The sequence below is a fragment of the Vitis riparia genome, chromosome 2 (assembly GCF_004353265.1).
Source record: "Vitis riparia cultivar Riparia Gloire de Montpellier isolate 1030 chromosome 2, EGFV_Vit.rip_1.0, whole genome shotgun sequence".
Lineage (NCBI taxonomy): Eukaryota > Viridiplantae > Streptophyta > Magnoliopsida > Vitales > Vitaceae > Vitis > Vitis riparia.
Window position 1 is genome coordinate 16,957,123 of NC_048432.1, and position 27,761 is coordinate 16,984,883.

At 33.7% G+C, this 27,761-nt stretch overlaps 2 protein-coding genes across 4 annotated transcripts; one reads left to right on the plus strand and one right to left on the minus strand.

The window, feature by feature from the left end:
• On the minus strand, nucleotides 1–8,935 carry LOC117927310 (mitogen-activated protein kinase kinase kinase YODA). 3 transcript variants are annotated; one of them, XM_034846794.1, is made up of 14 exons: nucleotides 8,665–8,935; nucleotides 7,000–7,109; nucleotides 6,283–6,869; nucleotides 5,367–6,107; nucleotides 4,909–4,996; nucleotides 4,711–4,773; nucleotides 4,197–4,357; nucleotides 3,988–4,063; nucleotides 3,560–3,619; nucleotides 3,366–3,473; nucleotides 2,968–3,204; nucleotides 1,921–2,006; nucleotides 574–1,304; nucleotides 1–406 (listed from the first exon to the last, which is right to left on the minus strand). In XM_034846794.1, the coding sequence occupies exons 3-13, from the start codon at nucleotides 6,837–6,839 to the stop codon at nucleotides 776–778; spliced, it is 2,706 nt and encodes a 901-aa protein (XP_034702685.1). In that variant the 5' UTR covers nucleotides 6,840–6,869; nucleotides 7,000–7,109; nucleotides 8,665–8,935; the 3' UTR covers nucleotides 1–406; nucleotides 574–775. The 3 variants fall into 3 exon arrangements, with proteins under 3 accessions (XP_034702685.1, XP_034702692.1, XP_034702701.1); XM_034846801.1 differs by lacking the exon at nucleotides 7,000–7,109; XM_034846810.1 differs by lacking the exon at nucleotides 7,000–7,109 and having other exon boundaries at nucleotides 6,283–6,879.
• Nucleotides 8,936–18,718: 9,783 nt separating this feature from the next.
• Nucleotides 18,719–27,761, plus strand: LOC117929153 (ATPase 11, plasma membrane-type-like). The gene is made up of 20 exons (XM_034849377.1): nucleotides 18,719–18,773; nucleotides 19,495–19,586; nucleotides 20,104–20,223; nucleotides 20,351–20,449; nucleotides 20,568–20,705; nucleotides 20,830–20,964; nucleotides 22,652–22,831; nucleotides 23,125–23,331; nucleotides 23,452–23,571; nucleotides 24,009–24,128; nucleotides 24,535–24,657; nucleotides 24,753–24,857; nucleotides 24,948–25,092; nucleotides 25,869–26,033; nucleotides 26,109–26,347; nucleotides 26,459–26,491; nucleotides 26,599–26,680; nucleotides 26,800–26,960; nucleotides 27,083–27,301; nucleotides 27,442–27,761. Exons 2-20 carry the CDS (start codon nucleotides 19,533–19,535, stop codon nucleotides 27,601–27,603), a joined length of 2,607 nt encoding a protein of 868 aa, XP_034705268.1. The 5' UTR covers nucleotides 18,719–18,773; nucleotides 19,495–19,532; the 3' UTR covers nucleotides 27,604–27,761.

Genomic DNA, 27,761 nt, shown 5'->3' on the forward strand with positions numbered 1-27,761 from the left:
TTGAAGGAGGAATGGAGATTTGATTATCCAGAAATATTACTTGAAATTATCGATTTCTTCGATTAATGTAGGTACAACAATATCAGGTGGGCAGTTGATGAGGAGGGTTAAAATCAAACTGCTAACTGATGCAAAATAAACATGCCAAGCTTAGCAAACTTACAAGTTACAGTTGCCGCCTCAACAAAATCTGGAATCTAATTTAGTTCCCGACCCTTCTTCTGTACAGTAGTTTTGCAACCCCTCCAAAAGTAAAAATAGATAAAATAACCCGAGTCCAATAGCCATATGTGCTTTCCAATTTCTCTGTTTTGCAAGTGTGATAGAATTTACAGTTCTTTACACTGGTGAAAACGTTTTACTGCAACTCTGCTCAATGCTGGATATCCAAAGCCATCTATCTTATCTGTAAGATCAGTTTTCAGTTCCTAGTTAGTTTCTGCATCCAAGTCATTCGATTGATGCAAAAATAATAATAATAATGTGGCAGGGTAAAATGCTCAAATCACTTCCAAATATAAGCGATTTTAAGAAATGCATTTTGTATGGTAACAATGTTACAATAATGCTTACCAAGGGAACTGCATCCGAATCTCTTTTCTGCCACTTCAGCTCCAAAAGATCCAAATTTATTCGACAGATTCTCAGCTTTGGATTCCTATTGTACAATTGGTGTTCCTTTGCCATAAATATGACGACAAAACAAACTTCGACACTTTTTGAGAGGTATCTGATCTTGCCCAAAAACTTGCTCTGCTCAGGGAACCAATGTGAATTAAATTCCATTAGTGCGCGTGAGCATAGGAGAACCAGGATTTAGGTCCAGAGAAAGGTGCAAGTTTGTATGGTCCCTCAAAAGCTGCTGAGCTACGCGATCAGACAAGACTGATTGTGCATCACACAGGTCCCTGGGGTCTCCATGGACAGGTCGTCCAAACTGATTTCCAAAACTGCCACTTTCAGATGAAATCATCTCCCGGAAAACATGAGATACTTGTGGCATCCCTCGAAAAAGATCAGGCTGGGGATCTTGGTAGGAGCTGCTGCCATTAGCATAGAGACTGCTCTGGGATCTTGGGATGATTCCGATGCCTTCATGCATGTAGTTTATTGGCTTTGGATGATGAAAAGGTATGGCACCACTACCCCCACTGAGAGGCGTGGATGAACCAGATGTGGTGCGAGGACTGGATATGGGAGAGGGAGACATCCTCCCACTCATATGTTGTGGTGATCTTGAATGCAGAAGAGGGCTCCCAATAGGAGAAACAGGGCTTGATAAGTTCCTTGGGGTATGGGTATCACTGGGAAGAATAAGACATGCCAATAAAAAGACAATTCAGTGGAGAACTGACATACTGGACCAGATCACAAGAAACATCAAATAACTTTCTGCAAGTCCTACTTACAGGTATTGATAAATTGCCAGTGTTCTCACAATGTGGCTTATGGGCACATATAATGGACAGAATATCACTATCCTTAACAATAATACATAATAATAATAAAATAAAAAAAGCTTCCAACAAATGGCAATTAGAACAGCGACACCATATAGCCACAGAGGAAAGTTAATATATCCTTAATGTCAGTCATCATTCACGCAACTACTGATGTAAAACAACTTTCAGTGAGACATTACTACCACATCCAACAGCTATCAGTTGGTCTAGACCATCAACTTAAAAGAAATTTTCAAATAAAATAGATGAATTCACAATAACTACATGCATAACTTAAGGAATAGCCCAAGGACAGTCAGATGCATGGACACATCGACCAGAGAAATAAGTGCATACCCAATATTCAGTTAAATCTTAGTGACCAATGATGCATAATCAACCTTCAATTTTCATGCAAGCATGTATTGTGGCGGAGGGAGAGGGGGGAAGGGAAGGGGAGAGAAAGAGAGAGAGAGACCTGGATCCTGAACCAGTTTTTGAACCTCTAGACTGATGGATAGCCACTCCTTCAGACTCTAAAACATTTCTTGTGTGTCCAATGGCCTAATAGATCCAAGAGCAAATACAGGCAGTTAGCACAAGGCAAATCTTAAACAAAACAGATGATAAGAACAAAGGCAAATTATTAACACTCTACATAAGTGCAACACAAGACAGATTATACACAGCATAATTGCACCAGCATTTAAGTCAGTGTCTTCGTCTTCAATAAAGGCTCAATAACAACAATCCATATGTGAAAAAAAAAAAAAAAAAACCCATCAATTAGCATGTTCTAAAAATTCAGACATTTTTTTTTGGATATGCAATCAGAATATATATGTGTGTGTATATACATATATATATATATAAAAGAGAGAAGGGTGGTGCAAAAAGCAAAAGGCTTAAGCTCACCAAAGTACAACAGGAGCATACAAAGGGAACCAAGCAAAAAGGGCAAACAAAGGAAAATATCACCTGCCCAACAATTACTTAGTTCTGAACCAATCAACAAAATCGACCAAAGACAGAGACTTTCCTTCCATATGATGCCTATCATAATCCAAAAAGGAAAACAAAAAAGAGGATTTTTAGCAACTGATCCAAGAATTCCACATCTTCAAATGCCCTTCAATTTCTTTCATACCAAATTGGCCAGAAAAGACAATATGGGGCAGCTAACCAAGCTTTCTACCACCTTTTTCCTACTCGAGCCCCATTCTAGTTTAGCAACATCAGCCTAATTGAATAATGCATCACCTAATGTTAAACTAAATAGGGAAAAAACCAACTGCTATAGGAAACCAGCTGTAACACAATGTAGAAGCATGTGGTCAATGGATTCAGACATGACCTGAAAACTGAAAACATCAAATATGAGTGGTGTGTACAGGTTAACAAGACAACAAAATTAATCACTGAAATGAACAAGAACAGTCAGGATATGCAACTTAGAGACATATTGAGAACATCAGCAGCAAAGACACAAAAGAATAACATGAATGCTTGGTAGTTATGTCCATACCATGGATCTGACAGCATTTGTAACTGCAGGTGGTGGTTCAAGCTCAGAACTAAGACTAGGTCTTTCCAGAGGCGCAGCATTTCTAACAAAAGGGTGCTCCAATAGCCAAGCAGCTGTGGGACGATGCAATGGGTTGCGTTGCAAGCACTGCCTTACAAAGTCCTTGCCCTCCTCTGAGAGATGATCAGGTATTGTGGGAAGTTCTTTACTGTTACCAATCTTAAACATAGCAGCAACCTATGGAGAAGAAGGTAGAATGTAAGAGAAAAAATGGGTCAAGCACACTCCAGTATGTCTAGCATGTCAATGCTCTCACTGAGATATGAATATAGTTACAAGAAGAGACATTGATTAAGTGCAATATTTGGAAAATAAAAAACACAATTTTGAATGCCTACCCCTTCATACTGGCTCCAAGGTGGTTTTGTTGTAGCCATCTCCAAAACTGTGCACCCAAGACTCCATAAATCGACCGCAAGATTACAGCCATTTGAGTTCTTTATGACCTGAATGATAAATTCAATCAAATATGTTACTAGAAAGGATTGTCAAGAACAGTGACCAACAGTACAAAAATGAAAACCAGGCTGACCTCAGGTGCCATCCAGTAAGGGCTCCCCTTGAAGGATAACGGACAAGATTGTCCAGTAATCTGCAAAAATATTTGAGTAAGCTAGTCAAGAACACACAGCTCATTATTGATGTTTACAATGGAATTAGATTTAATTCAAACCAGGTTATCAATCACATTTTCCGATTTGGCAATTCTCTTCTAAACCAGCCTCTTTTCATTTGTCTTTCACTATGCTAAAATCAAAGTACTAACATCTGTGGTTATTGGGTTCTTTTTTTACTGATTAAGCAATAAGTCGATGTAAGCACCTAGTTTGGAACCAACTATACTAACAAAGGACATTGTTGCCACTGAAGTTTAACATCTAAAGTGTCAAATAGATACACAGGTTCTTCATTCTATTGGTTTCAAAGTATTTAAGAAAAAATGCATATGAATACTCTTACATGCTTTGCCATTCCAAAATCTGCCAATTTCACACGGCCATTGGGATCCACCAGTATATTTGCTCCTTTGATGTCCCTAAACAGGATACAAACTTACCTAATTAGCACAGATGTTCTAAGATGACAAAAACAGATGAGATTCATTGGGGGTGAGTGATGAATGATAGCCTAGGATAACCAAACCAACAATGTAAGATGATCTAACTTACCTATGGACAGTGTTTTTAGCATGCAAATATGCAAGCCCTGACAGAATTTGTTGAGTATAGCTACGAATAGCTATTTCACCAAACTGGCCATACTCTTGAAGAAGTTTATATATGGAACCACCAGATACATATTCCAAATATATGTAGAGTTTGTCATCCACCTGTTCAAGGAATATAGCCAAGGAAAATTTCACATAAGCTGAAGAATCAATCGCCATCTAGTGTTCTGATATAATGTAATGCAGATGAAGCTTCAAAGGACAATACATAACCAGATGCCAACTTTTGATATGATGCACTTGTATAAACATCCAACATTCAATCAAATGTTTTATTAACTGCAGACTACTGGCTTATGTATAAAGTGACAGTGTACTGCAACTTCATAGAGGCTCCAGATGGTCGAAATAAGCATGAGAGAAGATTCTTTAGAATGATTAACCAATGGCATAGGATCACATCAAACTTGCAAGAGCATGAACAGAAATAAAGACAAAGATTACACAAGACTTACTGTCTCAGATCCATAGTATTGCACTATATTTGGATGACTTAAGCGACTGAGGAGCGAAATTTCCTGCCAAATAGCACTGGTAAGTTTATAATTTGTCCTTTAACTGTGCAAGAATGTGCCAAAAAAAAAAAAAAAAAAAAACGGTTTTTTTTCTTCAAAACCAGCAAGTTTCCAGCATATCTACTAGAGAAAACTTACTTGGCCCAGCTGCTGTGCACATTCCTTTGACTTCGCATCATCTGAAAATAATGTAACCTCCTTCATTGCACACATCTCCCCACTTTCACTAAAGTCCAAGCAAAAGAAAAAAAGTCAGATATATAAAGAATAATGCATGAGAAATAGCAGATTGCTTAAACTAAATAGACAAATGCAAGCAATCACTGAAAAAAGATGCATCTTCAGTTCAGGGATGTCAAAAATCCAAAGTTCAATAATGAAGTCAAACAAAAATTACATAATGCTGAAATGCATCATAATTACGAACAATGGCTGATTGTAATTTCAATTTTATGGCTTATTTATAGTGCAGAACTTCTACCTGGTAATAAAATTAATGTCTTACATGCAAAGATCAAATCAGTTATAAAATAAAACAACAATACCCTTCTCTAAAAATAAAGTTACGTGGGCATACACCCCATTTGGTCACAAACCTATTAAACCCAAGATATACATGCCCAAATGTGCCTCTCCCTAAGAGCCGACCCTTCTTCCAGCGTGATCCAGGGCTGATTGGGTTTTCCGCCCTACCAGGACTTCGTGGTACTGAGGGAGTTGTTGATGTAGAATATGTAGGAGAAAAAGGACAAGAATTAGAAATTGTTATCGGTGGAAGGGGCAATCGGTGGCTTTGTTGCTTTCCATCATCAGGTCGGTTGGTAGGAGACTCTGCAGCAGCTGCTCCAGCTCGTGGATGCAGAGGGGTGACAGCACCACTCTGTATTCTGGAGCTGGGACCAGGGCTTGTCATTCTGGGACTTGGTATTGGAGAACACTCAGGGCTACACCTGCTGTGCGGCCAAAACAGCTGTCCTGACATATCTCCTCCTATTGAATTATGTCCAGAATTGTGACCTGAACCTGGACTAGAACAGTGTCCAGATCCAAGCAAAGCTATATCAGCATAAGGCTTTCCTGTCCAGAAACTAGAATTCATGACTTGCTCAGGGCTAAATAATCTCATTGGACTTCTAGAAGGACTTGACATCGAGCTGTCTGGAGCACTACAGAAAGCGCCATTCTGAGGAACTGGAAAATTTGGCACATGAGTGCTTAAAGGTACCCATTTAGGTGATGTAGAGAGAATCTGATTGTTTAACAAAAGATTAGCTGGCCTCAATGCTTCTCTTGGCTTCCTTGGGGTGAGAACAGGAGATTGATCCTTGTGCATTACGCTTCAACAAAGGTAGAGATAAACTTGTCAGAACAGATTGCAAACAAAAAGGGAAACAAAAAGAAAAGAAGTAGGAATATGAAACACAATAACAAAGCAATAATACAACCACAATGGGACAAGCATCACAGCCATGGAGAAACATCATGGCTTTTCAACAACACATGCAAACTCACCTGGAAGGGCTGTTCATAGTGGTTCTGTTTCCATTCTCATAATCAGATGCCTGGGGGCTGAGAAGGCGAGACTCAGATGGATCTTCACTATCAATGGAACTATAACTAAACACAGAAGCAGTGGCTAGATCCCCCTCAGCATCTGTAGGATCTAGCCTGTTTGCAACATATCCAGGTCTTGGCAGGGGCAAAACCATCTGTGTCTTGGAGCCTTCAACCAATCCTTGTTTCTTTGATGCATTGATTCCAGAGTCAGTACGCACTACACTCGTAAGGTGCGGTCCAGGGAGTGGAAGTGGTTGGGCATGAGGCCTTTCTGCAAAACTTTGACAGCGCGATACTTTTGTGGAGGGAGATGGTGATCTTGATTGTGCTCTGGATCGAGATTCCTTCTCTGAGACAGTGTCACCACAGTGTCTTTGGGAAGCTCCTGATCTATTGTTGCACTTCTCTTCAGATACAGTCCTGAATTTCCGGTGTATTGAATCAATGAAACTTTCCTTGTTTTCCTTCTTCTTTACTTCTTTGGATGAAGATTTCCCCCACCATGAAGGCATGTTTATGTAATGAAAGTTCAAAAGGATAGCCTAATTACAACTAAAAAAATTACCAGTTAGATACAAAAAAGCTATAGTTTAATTTAAATTTACAAGCACATCAAGTTAGAAACCATATTTGCAATCATATGTTAAGGATAATGAGATCTAATCCAATGACCTCCACTTAAAAAATCTCCAGAGGAAGATCAGTAAACAGATAGCCACAATTCCATTCTGAATTGCCAATCAAGGAATCGGGGCTGTTCAAAGAAACAGCACATAAAGGGCCTGCATGAAAGTATTATAAGATTAGCTTTTACCAAAACTTAACAAAAATATTATATATTACATCTTGATGGGCAGTGCCCATTCAAGTAGATCTACCCAGATTGATAATCACAAACTTCAGAGCTCAATTATCCAAAACTTCATATAACTCCACTGTTAATTGGAAAAAGAAAAGCAGAGTATAGAATCTATAGATAATAAATGTATTCCAGAGCAAGTTAGAAGGTCAAGATAGACACCAACCATTACAATAGAATTTAACTAAAAAAACAACCAAGGTTTAGTTCTTGAAAGAGGAAATGTACAGGTGAAATTGGACAATGTTTAACTACACTGTTGCATTGAATTGTCAATATAAATGAAATAGTAGAGAACACTAATAAACCTTACGGCACAAGACTGGTTTTCACCATCGCATAAGTTGCTAACCTCAATAACTAATCCATTGACAGCATGGCATCTATGCAAGATGATAGCATATTGTATATTGACATCTCAATTCCATGGTAATAAACAAGTGACCCTGTAGGTGAATATAAAATTCAAGAGAATTTCATAGTCCATTCAAGAAAGATGTATATCAACATTCAGATAACTGATGCATAGAATGCTATCTTTTTCCTCAACACATGAGCAACATCACAGCCACTTTGTATCAGGATGTAACAAACGTTTTTCTGCAAATATATCTGGTGACCATTTGAAAGTCCTCAAACTATTCTCCCCTCCCCTCCCACCCCCCACCCCACCCCCCAAAAAATAAAATAAAATAAAAATTTACCCAAAATCACGCCATAGCTAACCCCAACGAATCATGGTTCAAAAAGCCACTAACACGATTACCTAATTAACAAACCCAGTATTGAATGTCAGTCACACCAATTCTTAATCAATATATTAAATGTCTCTTTCTGCAGATAGCACACCTCTAGTTCTGTGGTTAACCAACAAGAAGGACTGAATCACCAACTCAAGGTAGATTTATCTAACAACACAACCAAACCCCCACATTTTACTCATCAATTCCAACAGTATAAACTAACTAAACTCCTTTCCCTCACACACAAGCAAATCATACCCAAATGCACTAAATTTGAGATTTAAACATTTCTTTGATGTTTCAATTGAGTTTTCATTGTTTAACCAAGTGCAATCCATAACAACCAAACACAGCCCAGCAAGACCTTATCTAATTCTCATACATCTATATCCAATTTCGCATTCAAAAAACAAATCATCAGAATATTTTAAGCTCGCATAAGAGACCCTAGCACTGAAACATCATCCTTCGGAACAGATCCACCCTCTAATATTCCATTTTCCACATCACTACAACTCAACACACCCAAGCTCAACAACCAAAACACACCCTCTCAACACAGATCTACAAATTCAACCGTTCACATCAATAAAAACATGCATATAAACAATAAAAATAAATAAATAAATAAATAACAAAACGCTACAACATACAGTAAGAAACAATCCCTCAAAATTGATGAACTACATTGAGCTCCACCTGAAAAAAATTAATAAATAAAAGAGAAAATCTCACCTTGCAATACAGAAATCACTCTGAATTGAAGAAACAATGACTCCTCCAACAGAGTGACCACCACTTCTCAGCCTCAAAACCCTAACCCAACCATGACTTGTCCGTACAAACCCAGCTCAAGAATCTGACAATTCCTAAAACTTCCGGCCCAAATCCAGCTCCCACTGCCACACCAAACCCTCCCCGAACTCCCGTCGGAGCGCCGGAGCGACGACGAAGAGGAGAGAGAAAGAAAGAAGAAATCTAGAGAGAGAGAGTGTGTGATAGAGTGGTCTGTCCAGCGTTAATTGTAATGAAAAAAACAAAAATAAAAATTTAAGAATTGATTATTGGAAAAATAAAATGTCGCAATGCGACGCTGATATATGATAAAAACGTACTACCTGAATCGTATCCGTACGTCGGATACTCATGATGTCATGAATCGCATCCTACAGGTGAAAGTGAGATATGCACCGTATTATCCTGCTTCTCAGAACATGTGATCACTTTTTTTAATCTTATTTTTCTCAACGGCAACTCACTCAATATATTCCATTATCATTTATCCCATATGCTTTACGCAATTGAGATTTTATTAAAAAAATAAAAATAATAATTCACTTTTTCTTTATTTTTAATTATAAATGATTCGTTACTTTATTTAAATTCTTTATCTTAACTCATTGATTTAATTATTACAGAAATGATCACAAAGGATAACGCCTTATGCTTATAAAATTTAATAAAATATTGTTTAATAATTATTTTTTCTAATTAAAAGGTTCGTGGGTAAATATGCTTTGAACAAAATTATTATTTTTTATTTTCTCTAAATATTCTTGACTGATGGAGGAGAAGATGAATTTCAAACATAAAAGTTACAAAAATTAGTGTGTAATAATTAAAATTTATTATGTAATGGAAAAAATTTAGATAATGTTTTAAGTTTGTTTTGGTTTTATTTAAAAAATTATTAATCATAATATTACCTTACAAAATAGTGATTAATGATTTAATTATGTTTATTCATATTTGTACTACCTATAAAAATACAAGATGTTTGTCAAGAAAATTGAGTTAAGAAAACTTTTGAATAAATGTCTTATATCTAAACTAAATTATTTTTAGTTAAAAAATATCTTTCTAAATTATAAAATTCTTTAGAAGAAATACGAGATTCTGATTTTGACAACAACATGCTATTGGGTAGTAATCCTGCTTATGGGGTCAAATCAATATGTTATAAGAACAAATATTTGAATATCAATTTCATCAATGTTATCGATTTCATAAGTATCATATCAAATCCCATCAATTGAATCACTTTTTCGAGAGCCTATAAATCCATTAATAAATATTAATTTGATGTTACATAACCTCCCATAGGTCAACATGTACCCTAGCCCAAACCTAAATATCATCCATCTACTAACCTATTAATTTATATAAAATTAAAACCCTAAAAAAAACACACTCAACCATCTCTATAAAATTGAAACCCCTAAAAGAAAATACACCCAACCATCTCTCAAGAGAGGAATACCCATTGCCCTACCATGAAAACGACTCCAGTCTACCATCAAAACACCTCTACCCTATTCAGCTCTTCAAAGGTGTCATTCTATTCTAACGGTTTTAGTGTTTTACTACAATTTATGACATTGTTTTAATCATCTCCTCAACCAATTCCTTAAAGTCATTTCATGTTTTATGTTTTATGATTAAATTTTTATCCATTTGACTTATATCCGTCTTATGCTTTATGATTTATTATCTATCGACTTATCATTCCCCCTATAAAGGATAAAAAAAAAAATAGAAAATAAACTAATATATTAATTAAAGTTTTCATTTATCATTTTAATCAAAGTCATGTCGAAAGCATCAAATAAAACCTTTTTAATAAATATTATAAGATTAATTTTCTTAAGTTTTTGACTTTTATGTATGTCTTTCATAAGTTATAACATTATTTTAATTATATCTTATTATGTATTTGATGATACCCGATTTATTTTATCTTACATGATTAATTATTGTGCATTTGATAGAGTTAATTTATTTGCTTTGTATATTTTTGTTAGTATTTTTCATATTGTTTTTAAATTTGATTAAAATTGGGATAAAACAAATTCAACATCAAATGTATAAAAGTAGTATGTTTAGGATTTTTAGTTTCTAATACATCTTTATCTTAAAAAGGAAACTTATGATTTATAACATTATATGATTATTGGCGCATGTTTATGACACGTAGACACTTATTAATGTTATAAATAGAAATGGAACCTCAAATAAATTTAGGTATATAGATCAACTTAAAGAACATCCCAAGGGTTTTTTTTTTCTTTTCTTTTACCATAGTCCCCAATTTTTGAATGTTTGGATGAATTTTCAATTTTCAACCCTATATAAAAATAAAATCAAAAATCAAAAAATCAAAAGTCAAAAGTCAAAAGTCAAAAGTCAAATATCACGTGGTCAAAGCATCTATCCTCATTCCTTAGCCCTTGAATCTAAGTTAGAGTGTCTTATATGCGAGGCTTTGAAGCACCAAGTCCAATCTCGTGCCCATTTGGTCAAACTCACCACACACACCCTCTTCGTCTCATGCACCACTCACAAATTATTATAAGAAAAGTAAAACGCAAAGAGTAGGTTGCCCTTCCAAATCAAATTTAAGTCCTTGATGTTATTACTTGGAGCGTTAAAAATACTAACTATCCCCAAAGACCACCCTCCAACTATCATACATGGGACCATCTTTGAAATTTATGCACATCCAATTATTAGGATATAACCCTTAAAAATATGACATGATGTAATAAATTCAAATTTTATTATTTATTTAATGATATTCCAACTCACTTTTATCTATCTTTATTTTATATATTATATCTTATAAACATTATAACCTAACATATTTTGTATTATGTATAATCTAGTTGCATAAAAAAATCAAGTCATGAGTTCCTTGTAAGTGGGTATTCACAGTTGATTCATGAACCTATGTAATCCATTTGAGGTTATAGTACACTATTTTTTAATTGGAAAGTTGATTAGTCTTCGCTATTAGGATGTGATTTCCATAGTGAGTGTATTAATGTTTATAATTATACATTAGATAAAATCTATGGTAAGTCACAACATAAGGTTATCGGGTAGTCATGATTTCATCAAACTGTTATGCTATGTTATATTGTCTCTTAATTTTGAGATAATATTGAATTTGTATCAAAATTTGTAATGACTTTAATTTACATGTGAGATTATAATATTTTTATGTAAATACTCTCTCCAATATCTTGATTCATTTGTTAGTTTTTATGTGAAGCTCCGCTTTTAAAATTGAAAAACAAAACTAAATTTTAAAACCATAAAATATTTTCTAGAAAATCTCAACTCCTTTTATTTTGGTAAAAATTGTTATGCTATATTAAAATTTTAGAAATAACTCTTACCAAGCATGATAAGAGTGTATAAATAAAAATCTCAAGAGTGTTTAAAAAGAAACCTCAACCCACATGTATCACCTAGAGTCTCATGTTGATTCTCAACCCTCAACCCTCAACCCATATGTATTACCTAAAGCCAATCCTAAACCTCCAGCCCTGACCCAACATGAGTCAATCCTAACCTTACATGTATCACCTCAAATTAAAAAGGTCATTTTCATCTTGGAGTGTTGAATTTTAAGTTGACACCTATTATAATAATAATAATCCAATGTAAAACAAGTAATTTCTTATCTTTTCATATTAAAATTTAATATATATTTTTTAATTATCATGAATATGATATGATAAAAAATAATATAAAAATAAATTTAAATTTAAATTTCATAAAAAAAAATTGTTTTTGCTCAAAATTTATCATTTTCAATAATAAAAAAATTAAAATAATTTTTAAAATAACTTAAAAAAATTAAAATATTGATTTCTATTGAGAATCACCATAATGTAAATACAAAATATGAAAAAATAATTAAATAAAAAAAAACTTAAACTCGTTCACTTCCCTTTTTACCTCTTATTTTCTTGATTTACCTTTTTTTTATTTCATCTTTTTTTATTAACACACTAGAAGTTAACTTCTAATTTGATTTTTTTTTTTTAAATTTTCTATTAAAAAAAATATTTTCCATAGTAATTTCAATGAGTCCATGGCATAGAGGAATTGATATAATTTTGTTATTGAAAATTAAACAATTCTATGAGCTTTGCATTTTGATTCTGCTAACTAGGAGATTGACAAAGAACACCATAGCAAGTCCTTGAACACTTGAGCTAAATTCTCATCAAGGCAGAGTGTTAAGGTATGAGAGGGGACATTTGGAACTCACTCTTTGATCTAGCATCAGACCCTAAGCTCTCCCACTAAGAGCATATCGCACACCAAATTTGATAGGATCAAGCAACATATAGGCCATGCCAGTGAGTTATTCATTAAACTTGTTGATCATTGAGGCTGGCCTGGCTTTGAATGGCCATAATGTGCGTTAGTCTTTTTGTGCAGAGGTAGCCGCAAATGTGCCACCTCCGGAGTCCCAGACGGGCGTAAGTCTTCTCTATCTTTGTGTAAAGACAGTCTAGGATGGAAAACTTTAAGATTGATTGCCTTCGCCCTTGTTTCCAGGCTCCAGTTGATCAATTAGTACTAGTCTTTTCTGTTCAGTGTTCTAATTCATTCTGCTTTTCAAAACTGAGGCACCAGATATGATGTGTTTCAGATATGCTATCAGTAGGTTGAAAAGCAGGAAAACTGTTATTATGGGAATTGGGAAAACCCTTATCATAGACTATGGATCCATGGCATTGCCCACCATTCATGCCATCTTCTAGTACCCTAAGAGCATCAGTGAGTGACTGTAGCCTTGTTATAAATAAGAAGACACATAAAATGATACTAAGCAGCTTGTTTCATCTTGTTAATATTGGAGACAATTCAATTGTAGCATCTCATGTAGATGTACCACTTTAAATTGCTTTGTGTGCTGTGTGGAGCAGACAAACTACCAAGCCCTTGGAGCGTTAGATATTGCACAGGAAATAGAAGGGGAAGCGTCTTTTGAACCAGTTTGCTTGGCTTTGGCGATCTTCCTTCTTTGTATCCTGTCGGATGTGCTGATGCCAATCTTTCTAGATGCCTCTTCGCTGTTTGTCAACATCACAACTGGTACTTGTTTTATGCCCTATTTAATGTCTGTTTTTGCTTCCAATTACACTCTCAAGTTTGCTGGGTCAAGTTGAAATTTTAAAGGCATAGTTGTAACAGTTGTTATCAATATACTTGGATTTAGAACTGCATTTTGAGATTTTTCTCAATAGTACGGTAATTTAAAAAAGTTATGCTTAAATTACTGTAGTAGAAGAAGTTTAGTTATTACAAATATACGATAGTTTTTACCACCTAGGAAAGAGGATTTGCCACTTAGGAGAGAGGAGAGAGGAGAGAGGTTCGGCGGATAATTTTTTTTTAAAACCAAAATCATCTTTTCAAATTTCAAAAGTCAAAGGGAAATTGTCTTTTCAAAAGACGAGTTCCATGAAAAAAAAAATTAGTATTTAAAAAAATTCCCCATTTACAAGGGAACTCGTCTCTTCAAGAGATGAGTTCCTTGAAAAAAAATATATATATATTTTTTTAAAAAATCCCAAATTATTATTTAAAAAAAAAAAAACAACAATTCCTCGAGGGAACTCGTCTCTTGAAGAGACGAGTTCCCATGGGAAAAAGAAATTTTTTTAAAAAAAATATTTAAAAAAAAAAAAAAAAACACAATTCCACAAGGGAACTCGTCTCTTCAAGAGACGAGTTCCCTCGAGGAATTGTTGTTTTTTTTTTTTTTAAATAATAATTTGGGATTTTTTTTAAACAATTCTTTAATAAAAAAATTCCCAAATTATAAAAAAAAAAAAAAAAAAAAAAAAAAAACAATTCCACAAGAGAACTCGTCTCTCGAAGAGACGAGTTCCCATGGGAAAAAAAATACTCAAATTAAAAAAAAAAAAAAAAAAAAAAACAATTCCTCAAGGGAACTCGTCTCTTGAAGAGACGAGTTTCCATGGGAATTTTTTTTTAAAAAAAATATTTTTTTTATAAAAAAATTCCCAAATTATAAAAAAAAAAAAAAAAAAAAATTCCACAAGAGAACTCGTCTCTTCAAGAAGAGACGAGTTCCCATGGGAAAAAAAAATTTAATTTTTTTTAAATACCCAAATTAAAAAAAAAAAAAAAACAATTCTTCAAGGGTTCCCATGGGAAATTTATTTATTTTTTTAAATATTTTTTTTATAAAAAAATTCCCAAATTAAAAAAAAAAAAAAAAAAAAAAACAATTCCATAAGGGAACTCGTCTCTTTAAGAGACGAGTTCCCATGGGAAATTTTTTTTTTTTTTTAAAATACCCAAATTAAATAAAATAAATAATAATAAATAAAAAAACAATTCTTCAAGGGAACGGGCTAGCTATGATAGCAAACGGGTTAGCTCTGATAGCAAACAGTATTGTTCAAAATAGCAAACGGTATTGTTCATAGCAAACGGCTTATCTATGAAGAGACGATTTCCCTTTTGGATTTTTTTTTTCTTTTTATAATTTGGGATTTTTTTTTTAATGAAGAGACGATTTCCCTTTTGCAATATTTTTTTTAAATTTTTTTTTTTTTTTTTTTTTTATATTTTGGGATTTTTTTAAAAATATATTAAAAATATTACTTTTTTTTAAAGAGACTATTTCCCCTTTGGAATTTTTTATTTTTATTTTATAATTTGGGATTTTTTTTAAAAAAATAAATATATTTTTTTTATGGGAACTCATCTCTTCAAGAGACGAGTTCCCTTGAGGAATTTTTTTTTTTTAAAATAATAATTTGGGAATTTTTTAAAAATATATATATATATATATATATATATATATATATATATTGGGAACTTTTTTTTTTTAAAAAAAAGACGAGTTCCTTTGAGAAATTGTTTTTTTTTTTTTAAATAATAATTTGGGAATTTTTTAAAAAATATATATATTTTTTATTTTTCATGGAACTCGTCTATTGAAGAGACGAGTTCCCTTGAGGATTTTTTTTTTTTTTTTTTTTTTATATAATTTGGAAACTTTTTTTTTTAAAAAAAATATTTTTTTCCATGGGAACTCGTCTATTGAAGAGACGAGTTCCCTTGCGGAATTGTTTTTTTTTTTTTTTTTTTTTTTAATTGGGGAATTTTTTTTAAAAAAAAATATTTAAAAAAAAAAAATTCCCATGGGAAACTCGTCTCTTGAAGAGACGAGTTCCCCTTGTGGAATTGTTTTTTTTTTTTTTTTTTTTTTTTTAATTTAGGAATTTTTTTTTAAAAATAAAATTTTCTCATGGGGAACTCGTCTTTTGAAGAGACGAGTTCCCCTTGTGGAATTGTTTTTTTTTATTATTATTATTATTATTTATTTATAATTTGAGAATTTTTTTTTTTTTTAAAATTTTTCCCATGGGAAACTCGTCTCTTGAAGAGACGAGTTCCCCTTGTGGAATTGTTTTTTTTTTTTTTTTTTTTTTTTTTTTTTTTTTTTAATTTGGGAATTTAAAAAAAAAAAATTTCCCATGGGAAACTCGTCTCTTGAATTTCCCTTGTGGAATTTTTTTTTTTAAGGAATTTTTTTTAAAATATATACCTTGAGGAATTTTTTTTTTATATATATATATTTTTTTTCATGGAACTCCTCTCTTCAAGAGACGAGTTTCCTTGTAAATGGGGAATTTTTTTAAATACTATTTTTTTTTTCATGGAACTCGTATTTTGAAAAGAGGATTTCCCTTTGTTTAAAAAAAAATTATTCGCTGAACCTCTCTCCTCTCTCCTCTCTCCTAAGTGGCAAATCCTTATTTTTTAGGTGGCAAAAACTACCGTATATTTGTAATAACTTCTTCTACTATAGTAATTTAAGCATAACTTTTTTAAATTACCGTACTATTGAGAAAAATCCCTGCATTTTGGCTTCTGGAGTCGCTCGACAGATTTTAGTGCAAACGAATCTTGGGCGCCTTCCTGCTTTACAGGTATATATATATATATATATTACGGCCATCGATATTCTCAACCCACTTAAATTAATATTCAACAAAATAGTGTTATTATAATGGACTACCCCATGTATTTACCAATAACATAATTTGTATTGAAAATAATTTTTGTGTTATGAATACGAATCCCTTTTTATTATATTTATATAATAAATATGATTTAGCGAGAATGAGCTAATATAATGATGATTTTTCTTTTTTCAATTCTATACAATATTAATGAATATCAATTTATAATAGAACATATTTTTTAATCATACCATTTTTAATCATTTCATTACTACCTTTTTTGTGTCAATTTTAGAAGAAATTATTTAAAACATTAATATATTTTGAAATATTTTTAGAATTTATATTAATAATTTTTGTTCTTATATTTTGTAAAATTTAAGGAAAAAAAATCATAATTCTTTTAATTTTTTAATATTTCATTCTTATATAAAAATGTAACTTTTAATAATAATTTGATTAAAAAAAATTATGGTTTTTTTTCATATAATTTCTCATAAGATAGCTTTCTAGAGAAAAATTCATGATTTTCAAAAATGTGATATCTTTTTAAAAAAAAAACAATTATAAACAAAATTCAGAATTTTTACCAAATAATAATAATAAATATGGATTTGATTAAAAAAATTCATATATTTTCCCAAATAGATATTGGATTATTCTTTTAAACTTTTTATAATTTATTATCATAAGATATTAACTTATGAGCGAACATATATTATTTTAGTCATAATATTTTTAAAATTATAAATATTTTATAATTTCTCTTTTAATATTTATCTTTATAGAGAAAATCATAAAATATTATTAATATAATATTCAAATATCACAATTTGTATTATCTAATTTGGTTAAAAGTTTCATAATTTCTTTTATTACTATACTAATCAAATTTTAGGGATTTGATTTCGATTGAACTCTCTTTGATTGGTAACTTGATATACTGTATGTATTAGTAACTACTCCTTCCTTTTTTCTTTTTTTCTTTTTTTTCCCTTGTCCTTGTCTTTATCCTTATATGTCTTGCCAATTTACTTATTTATTTTTTAACTTTTTGTTTAATTATTTAAAAATTGCATTTTTTACTGAAGGACATTTCAAATAACAATATAAGTGGCATGGTTGCTTAAGATGCTTTGGATTTACCTCTACTAAGTTTGGTAATCTAAGAAGTGTTATGGAAATGTAAAAAAAATTTAGCTGATACAACTCTATACATTATTTATCAAGAACTTATTGTATATAATTTGCATTAGTTGATAAATTTTTTATTTTTATTTTTGAAAAAGGTTTCTTTGATTTACTTGAATTTGTTTCAATTATTAAAATTTTATACATCAATTTCATCTAATTTTAGTGTTTAATATTACAGGTGTTGTAGGGAGAGATATGCTATCAAGAAATAAGATTTATAAAAAAATTAATATAGGCTTTAAGGTTTAGGTTTTGATTCACGAGACCTTGTGTATTGAATGAACATTTTGTGGTGGAAGAACAATTATTGAAATTTAGGTTATTTGAGCACATTTACGTGAGTTGTGAATTGTGTGAGCACATCACAATAAAGGGGAGTTGGAACTTGTTTAAAAAAGGTTTATTTAAATTGTTTTAGATTTAGATGAGTTTTAAAATGGTAAGGATAGTTTAATTATGGTATTAAAGTCAAATTTCTTATAATTCTTTAAAAAAAGTTTGAAAAAACTATTTTAATTTTGTGTGATTCATATTAGGAATAAATTAAGTGTATAATAAACGAAAATTAGGTACAAAGAATTTAGTAGATTATAAATAGAAATTCGCTCTAGATCATAAAATCAATGGGACTTAAATGCATAAAATAAAACCCGGAATAGGAAGCCAAATCCCATAATTTCAATAAAATATTATTATACACTTCATTCTCTAACTCCTAATTCCTACCTATTATGTACTTTCTCTTTCTATACGTGGCTTTCGATTATTTCTTTGTATCATTTTTATTACTCCCTTTAATAGATAGGAGGAGAATGCAGTAAATTGGTGAAGGCGGAGTAGCAAATCTTTGTATGCAGTCTCTCTCTCTCTCTCTCTCTCTCTTTTCACTGGCATCATATGTTATTTTTACAGGTTATAAATTCCAAACATTTGAAAGCTTCTTCCATGCATTTTGTGCTGGAAGCTTTGGTGTTTTTGTTTGAGTCTCTGTAGGTACACGCATTGTTTCAACTTGGGATTTTGATTGACAAAGGATTTGAATGGGTCTCTTCTAAGTTCTAACTATGGGTGCTAAGCGAATGAAGCAGAAAGAAAAGAAAATGGAATATTGAGAATGATTCTTCTTCGTTTTGGTAACTGAAAAAAAGTTGTGAGCAGCTTACCCCAATGGAACCCAAACAGCTGTGCGTTAGGATCCTGGGTTATCAATCACTGACTAATCAAATTTTCAAAATGTTAATTTCTTTTAATTTTCCTGCCTTTTTTTTATAGACCCAAACAGAGCCCAAGGGTATTCTAGGGGCTTGATTCTGTTGATGTCTCCATACTGCAATACCAATTTGTAGGCTGAAAAATGCAATTAGAAATACAGTCTCAGTAGCAAACTAGCAACTCCTGACAAGGGTGATGAATGATTTTTCAAATCATGAGTATTTATGTTCACAGGAGTATTTTCTTTATCTTCTTGCATTCAATTCCTTGCCCTTAAACACATCATACCAATGGAAAGTGTGTGGGTGTAAATTTCTGCATCATATAGCAATTTGATGACAAGTTTCGACCTTTGCAGATTATATAATTTTCCACCGCAGTATTAGGAGAGCCACAATGGACAAAACGGCAATTGCCCTTGAAGCTATCAGCAAGGGAATTGTTGATCTGGTACTTATATTTACGTTTGTATGTTATTATGTTGCCTTTCCTGGTAATATAATGCTGTGCATTAAGTTACAGAATTGGTGCTGGGTGTTGTTTATCTGTGCCACTGCCATCTGAAGCCTTCACAAGCACTTGCATTTTTCTTGATATCATTACAAAGATATTGTGGCATTTATATACGCCTTTACAGAGTGACTATTTATTAAGTCGCATAGCCCTCCTAGTGTAAACCATGATCCGACCTTAGTAAGATATGTTAGTGTTGATCTTCCAAACTCCTGAGAGGATGGGTTTCATTTCTTTCCTCGAGTTGAGAATAGGGGCTTCTATTTTGCTGGGGATGTAAATGTGGCCGCTGTCAGCTACATGAATCCTCTATTCTGTTGGGGATATAAATGTGGCCACGATGCACATGCATCTTATTATTGCATTACTTTTTTAGTATTTAGGCTCAAGGTTCCACTTCCACCTTCAGTTTTGGTTAGGTCAACTGTGCTAATCTACAAGTCTCTGTTTACAGGAAAACATCCCTCTTGAAGAAGTTTTTGAGAAATTAAAATGTACACGAGAAGGTCTTAGTTTAGATGAGGTTGACAAGCGATTGACTGTGTTTGGGTACAACAAACTTGAAGAGAAAAAGGTCCGAACTTATGTTCTTCTCTCTTCTCTAGTTGTAGTCTTTCTTGTCACCCTTCAAAAAGCCAGTTTCATTTTTTGTCAAGTTCCCAAGTCTATCTTGATTTGTAGTTTGGTCAGTTCCTTTTCAGGAAAATAAAATTCTGAAATTTCTGGGATTTATGTGGAATCCTCTCTCATGGGTTATGGAAGCAGCAGCAATCATGGCCATTTCTGTTGCAGATTTAGGGGTAAGTCTATAGATATATATCTTTTATTTATGTCGGAAATCCCCATTTGAAGTCATTTGATTGAATTGAACTCAGAACCCAATCTTGTATTGGTCGTTGGAAACATTTTTTCGTGCAGAATGAGGCTGTAGGTTACCATGACGTTTTTGGCATTCTGTTTCTGCTTCTTGTCGATTCAGGCATCAGCTTTGTATTTGAAAGCTATGATGACAATGAAGTGGTGGCCCTTATGGCTAGGCTGGCTCCAAAAGCAAAGGTTTGCATCCTCACATGCTTTCAATCTTAGCTTTTCCACCAACTATTTCATTCTATTGTTTTCATCATCCTGACTGTAAATCTTTCTGTGCTGCTTGCCTTCAAAATATTGTCTGCTTCTTCAGGTTTTACGAGATGGCAAATGGATTGAGGAACATGCTTCTGTGTTGGTTCCTGGAGACATTATCAGTATCAAACTGGGAGATATCATCCCTGCTGATGCATGTTTACTTGAAGGAGATCCTCTGAAAATTGATCAGGTGTCTGGACATGTTAAATTGTGAAATTAATTAACGAAGAATGTTTGAATCTGATTATGAAAGTCTACTTTGCAGCCACTTGTTCCATGGATCAGTTTGAGATATGTGCATTTGAAGTTTCAATTGACGAGATAGATAGTTTAGAACCTGAAACCAAGCTGAAAAATGTCAGAATGGAATTGGAAATGATAAGTGGAAATAAGTAAAATAATACAAATTATGAAACTTTTGTTTAGGATCTCTAATTTTCACCTTTTGTTTGATCCAAATTTTCTATGCAATCAGAGTGCTGTATTCTAAGTCTATCATCAGTGTATGTGTAGGATCACTGGAAAAATTCCATGCTAACTGTTTTGCTCACCTTAAATTCTTTTCCCAAGTTGGTTCTCTTCTATTTATACATGCCCAAATAACGGTTACCTGCCAAGTCCCTCGGTTAAAAAATAAAACACATTAGAACAATTCTTTAGCTTCTAGTACTCATGCATTGTATGAAATGCAAGTTGATATCATTATGGTGAGTAGCTGTGCTATTTCATTTTCCCCCAAGAAATTTGACTGGATTCACATCATTAGGACTTCAATAACTGTGAACCAAGTGAAATCATCTTTCTCATGTTAATTGTTAAATACCCTTAGACAAGTAATAATAAAACCTTCAGCAATAGCCTGTGAAAAGGAAGCCTAAAAATCTGAATGGGCTTGAAAATAGATAAACCAATATATTGGTTTGGAATATGTTATAGGTGTCCTTTTATCAATTGGATTATGATAAAAATAGAGATAGGCTTCATAGTCTTAGAACTTGATAATTGCTACTGTAATTCTTTACTTTCTTTCCTTCTTCCTCCTTTTTGGTTGTCCCCCCTGAGCCTCTCATTCCTATGGTTAGTGATTCCTATATTTTTAGATAAAATTTGGCCTTATGCCTACATGATCCTCGTGTTACCAAATGCTACTGTGGATTTGAATTACTAATGACATGATTTTTGTTGTTTGCAGTGATGATTTTTTATTAAGGAAAAAATCAGTAGTATTTCTGAAGAGACCTTAGGATGATTTCAAATGACAGAAAGATGCATACGAAACATGTATATCCAGAAAAAAGTTGGAAAATATGCATCCTTCTTGGGATTGAGGGACCAAATACCAGATCTGACTGGCCTGATAAGGCAACATATTATCCAATTACGCATTATTGATCAACAAAAATATTCAAGTTGGGTTGTTCAGCACTCATCCTCAAAGAACTTAGCATTTTATCTTCTTAAAGAAAATTCTACCTGTCCCAAGGGTTTCCAGGATCAATTAGTGTTTCAGACTGTTGAGGCCATTGAACCTGAAAATAGAAATTTAATGTCGCTTCATACCTTCCCAGGATCATGTTCTGTAGGCCTGCTTTGAGCTTCTGTTTATTTTATCCATTGAGTGTATGGCAGTGTGCTACCATGGCAATGTCGTTGAAATACTGACATTTAGCTGGATTACTTATTTGGAATCTAGAAATGATATAGTTCTATCAAACTTTTAGTTATAGATAGATGTGGTGTACCTGTCATAATATTTTGTCTTAATTCCTATCTAATAATTATGTGACTTGAAGTGTTTACAAAAAGATTTGATTTCAGAAAAGTAAAATTTGAGTGACTTCAGTCTCTGTGTTTCTAACTACAGTTTTCTTTTCCAGTCTGCTCTCACAGGAGAGTCATTCCCATTAACAAAACATACTGGTGAGGGAGTTTACTCTGGTTCAACATGTATGCAAGGTGAAACTGAAGCAGTGGTTACTGCAACTGGAGTGCATACTTTCTTTGGAAAGGCAGCTCATCTTGTGGAAACAAGTACACATGTTGGGCATTATCAGCAGGTTCATTCCTGAAACTCTTAATCTTCATAATGGACTCAAACAGGCAGTCATGGACTTTTGGTATGTAAAACCTTTACAAGTGTTGCTACTTTTAAGCCACTGGCATAAATTTTGCTGCTAGCAACAAAACAGTAGAAACTTATTTATCATAAAAAAAATAAAAATAAAAAATAAAAAAAAAACCAGTTCAGTATGAAACTTATAACAACACATGATGTCTTGTGTAACCCATGAGAAATAGTTTGTTACTCCTCGTATGTTTGTGGAGTCATCACTTTATTTTATGGTTTCAGGTTTTAACAGTAATTGGAAACTTTTGCATTTGCTCAATTGCCATCGGAATGTTGATTGAGATCATCATAATATACTGGGTCCAACACAGACACTATCGTTCCGGAATAGGTAACCTGGTTGTCCTACTCATTGGCGGTATCCCAATTGCAATTCCAGCAGTTGTGTCTCTTATCATGTCCGTGGGTTTTCGTCACCTAACTCAGCAGGTTTGTGAAGCTGTAATTGATATAATATTTTGGAATTGTGCCTTTGCCTTAAAATTTCTGCAGAAATTATTCAAATAATAATCTGCAGAGTTCTGAAAAATTGAACAATCCTTTGAGCAGGGTGTTATAACCAAGAGAATGGCAGCTATTGAGGACATGGCTGGGATGGATGTGCTCTGCAGTAATAAGACAGGAACTTTAACTCTTAACAAACTTACAATAGACAAGAATATGATCGAGGTACTACTTTTCTTCTTATACCATCTTCCATCTCCTTGACTGACATAGCAAAAAACTGTACTGTAGCTTTTATTAGAGTAAATCAGCTTAAGGGCTTGCTTTGGTGGTATGTATGATGTTTCATTCTAAAACCATGGCCTTTGAGTCGTTTTAATTTCATTAGCATGAGCTTGCATTCATAAGGGCTTCCAAGATCCTATGTCAAATATGCTTTTGCATAGAATAATTGTCTGAGTGGTGCAAACTATAAATAATACTTCTACTGCTGGAATCTTCATATAAAATTTGAGACACCAATAGTTGCTAGAAAGTTTTTAGCACTCTTGAAGAATGCATCTAAAGAGCCGCAGAAACGATATGTTTTCTCTCATCTGTATGACTCTAGTTCTTTCCATTTTGTTTTTTAATGTAAATCAACATGATTGACTTTGCTACAGGTTTTTGCCAAAGGTTTTGACAAGGAAATGGTTGTATTGATGGCTGCAAGAGCTTCAAGATTGGAGAATCAAGATGCTATTGATGCTGCAATTGTTTCAATGCTGGCTGATCCTAAGGAGGTATTGGATCTTATTAATTAGATTATTCATGCAAGCCTAATAATACTTAGGATTAGTAGTATATAGACATAGACCAATAGCATGATGACCCAAGAAGTCTCCATGACCTTTTATGCCCAAGTTTTTTCTCTCTTCCTTTTGTTGGAGAAACTGAAAAGTATGGAGGTTTATCATTGGTCTTCCAGTGTCATTAATGCTGCTGTTGTTTTTGTCATACAAGAATGAAGTAGGCATATTTTTTAGTATGCCTGGAATACCCTAATATTGTATTAGAGAAAAAGAAGTCTTGTAGACTTCTTCTAGCTGTAGCTGATACATATCAGTTGCATTCTTCATGCTCATGAAACAAACTTGAAAATTAGATTATCCATTCTGTTGAATTATTTTTCTTTTCTTTTGGTGGAAGGCACGAGCAGGAATTACAGAAGTTCACTTCCTTCCATTCAATCCAACTGATAAGAGGACAGCTCTTACATACATTAACAGTGCTGGTAACATGCACAGGGCTAGCAAGGGTGCACCAGAGCAGGTATAGTACTTTTCACTTTGAAGCCTTATTAGATTTGACCCCTTCGGCATATCATTGATTCTGAAACTTTGGATCCCTTTACATGTTCCCTGCAGATTCTCAATCTGGCACATAACAAATCAGATATTGAAAGAAGAGTGCAATCAATAATCGATAAATTTGCAGAGCGTGGGATTGGATCCCTTGCAGTTGCATGTCAGGTAACTTAGTTTTTATTCATTTGCTGGTGTCTTTCGGGATTTTGTTCCTCAAATGAATTAATGGATGAGGGGCTGTTCTCTTTGCTACAGGAAGTACCTGCTGGCACCAAAGACAGTCCTGGTGGGCCCTGGGAATTTGTTGGTCTTCTCCCACTCTTTGACCCACCTCGCCATGACAGTGCTGAAGCAATGAGAAGAGCTCTAGATCTCGGAGTAAGTGTTAAGATGATAACAGGTGAGCATCACTGCTGATTCTCTCATGGAGCTAACAATTTCTATATCTAGAAGGATTTGTCTTTGAAGAGTCTTTAATTGTGTCAACAGGGTGTATTCATATATAATGTTACTCTTAGATGAATTTTAGAACAACTGGACAGGCTGTTTCAAACTGGTTCACTAATGTAAAAAATGTGCTTCTTAAGCTTAGAAATAAAAACAATAGAAAGGATGCAAACCAGTAGCATTTACGTATAAAAGCACACCTCTCAATTTGAGAGGTTCCTCTGACAAAATAGAAAAACTTGGGGAAGAACATGCTACCCAAAAAACAGATGATTATGACTGCCGCAAAATGATTTTACTTTGATTTAAAAAATAAGAATGTGAATGTATGTGAAAAAGTGATTGTTTGATTGCTAGGAGAAGGATGTAAGTGCTTTATTGTTAGTTTAAGGCTCTCTTACATTGGATTTGTGTTCATTGCTACATAGGACTGCTTAGATGTCTTTCTGTAGTTTCAAACGCCTCAATTTGAAATAAGTCTTTCTCATGCCTCTCGATACATGTCTCTTACCTAAGCGTATTTGAAGGCAACCAATCTATCTTGACACAACTACAGGTTCAGTTTCATGCAATTCATCATTGTACATCCACTGTAAACCATAATGGCAATTCAATCCCTCGAAGTTTTACTGATATTCTTTAGGAACCTTTTCTTTCTGATTGAAATCTATGCCTTGCATGCATCTTTATTATATCTACCATAGTGGCTCCCATTGTATTATTTTTCAGGTGACCAATTGGCCATTGCTAAGGAGACTGGGAGATGGCATGGAATGGGCACAAACATGTACCCTTCATCATCTTTGCTTGGAAATGACAAGGACCAGTCTATTGCAACCTTACCAGTTGATGAACTTATTGAAAAAGCTGATGGCTTTTCTGGTGTCTTTCCTGGTAAATATGCTGCTTATAAAATGTGGCCTCGTGAATCTTTTTGCACGACTATTTTTAATCCATGTTTCCATGCAGAACATAAGTATAAGATTGTGATGCGATTACAATCAAGAAAGCACATCGTTGGGATGACAGGAAATGGAGTCACTGATGCACCTGCAATTAAGAAAGCAGACATAGGAATTGCTGCGGCAGATTCAACAGATGCTGCTCGAGGTGCTTGTGACATAGTACTGACAGAGCCTGGGCTAAGTGTAATCATTAGTGCTGTATTAACCAGCCGCTCAATCTTTCAAAGAATGAAGAACGTCATGGTAAAAAGAGATTTCCTTTTCATTCTTAGAGGAAAGTTCCCTTAACGGAAACTTGTGCTCCATGATTGTTGATGCTTAAAAGTTTCTTTTTCCCTTTTTTATGTTCCCCAGACATATGCAGTATCTATCGCAGTGCGTATGGTTGTAAGTTGCCCTTACTATGTTCTTCTCCTTGGATTGAATATTGGAGTTTTATCCTATATGCCCACTATAATGGTCATTTCTGATTGGCAACTGGGGTTTATTAACAGCTAGGTTTTCTGGTGTTGACTGCATTCTGGAAGTTCGATTTCCCTCTTTACATGGTTCTCATGATTGCCATTCTTAATCATAGTTAGTATTACTAGTCTCATATGCTTCTATGTTGTGTTATTCATGACAATTGATAATATTTTGCAACCATCTCATTTCTTTGTATTTACTTGTTACCTAACTTTTGAACTGGCTTTCAGCTATTATGATTGCTACAGACGATGACAGGGTGAAGCCATCTCCAGTTCCTGACAGTTGGAAGCTTAGTGAAATTTTTGTGACTGGGATTGTCACAGGAACTTACCTTGCCCTAATGACAGTTGTATTCTTCTGGGCAGCTTATGAAACCAGTTTCTTTGCGGTACAACCTCTTGCTTAATCAAATTTGGTATTTCACTCCTTGACTTGAGGAAAATCGAATAACTTGAGCTTGCTGGCTAGTGAAACATGATTTAACATTTTTTTTTTCATTTGTTTCTGCAGAAGAACTTCCACGTAACAAACTTCAACAAGCATCAGTACAATCTCTCAGATGAGAAAACCTTAGACCATCTGCATGCACAGTTGGCATCTGCAGTGTACCTTCAAGTTAACACCATCAGCCAGGCTTTAATATTTGTGACTCGCTCCAGGGGCTGGTCGTTCATGCAAAGAGAAAGACCTCGTCTTCGTCTTGTTTCTGCCTTTGTCAGCATTCAATTGGTAAATGAGTATAAAGTTTTCATAGTTTCAAAGGATGAAGGAAAAATATGACCCATTCAGTATCCAGTGACTTCTTAATCTTCTGCTTCTACATTCCACTGATCTTTTGTTTTTCACTCAAGAAATTGTGGTCCTTGCAGGCCGCAACAGTGATATCTGCCACAGCATCCTTGGAATTTGCTGGGATTAAAAAGATTGGTTGGGGTTGGACTGGTGTTATTTGGCTATACAACATTCTAACCTATATGTTGCTTGATCCTATCAAATTTGGTGTGCAATATGCTCTTAGTGGGAGAGCTTAGGGTCTGATGCTAAATCAAGGAGTGAGTTCCAAATATCCCTCTCATATCTTAACACTGTGCCTTGATGGGAATTTAGCTCGAGTGTTCAAGGTTGAATAATGGGGTTTGATTTGCTATTGTGTTCTTTGTTAATCGATCTCCAGAGTTAGTAGAATCAA

What these genes read in the sequence shown, in the direction of transcription:
- LOC117927310 (XM_034846801.1), bottom strand. Translation starts at nt 6,839, where the DNA reads ATGCCTTCATGGTGGGGGAAATCTTCATCCAAAGAAGTAAAGAAGAAG. An exon ending in GCTAAAAACACTGTCCATAG is followed by an intron (nt 4,064 to 4,196) that starts GTAAGTTAGATC and finishes TATCCTGTTTAG; the next exon opens with GGACATCAAAGGAGCAAATA. An exon ending in ATTTTGGAATGGCAAAGCAT is followed by an intron (nt 3,620 to 3,987) that starts GTAAGAGTATTC and finishes ATATTTTTGCAG; the next exon opens with ATTACTGGACAATCTTGTCC.
- LOC117929153 (XM_034849377.1), top strand. Translation starts at nt 19,533, where the DNA reads ATGGACAAAACGGCAATTGCCCTTGAAGCTATCAGCAAGGGAATTGTT. An exon ending in TTTCTGTTGCAGATTTAGGG is followed by an intron (nt 20,450 to 20,567) that starts GTAAGTCTATAG and finishes TTTTTCGTGCAG; the next exon opens with AATGAGGCTGTAGGTTACCA. An exon ending in TTCGTCACCTAACTCAGCAG is followed by an intron (nt 23,332 to 23,451) that starts GTTTGTGAAGCT and finishes TCCTTTGAGCAG; the next exon opens with GGTGTTATAACCAAGAGAAT.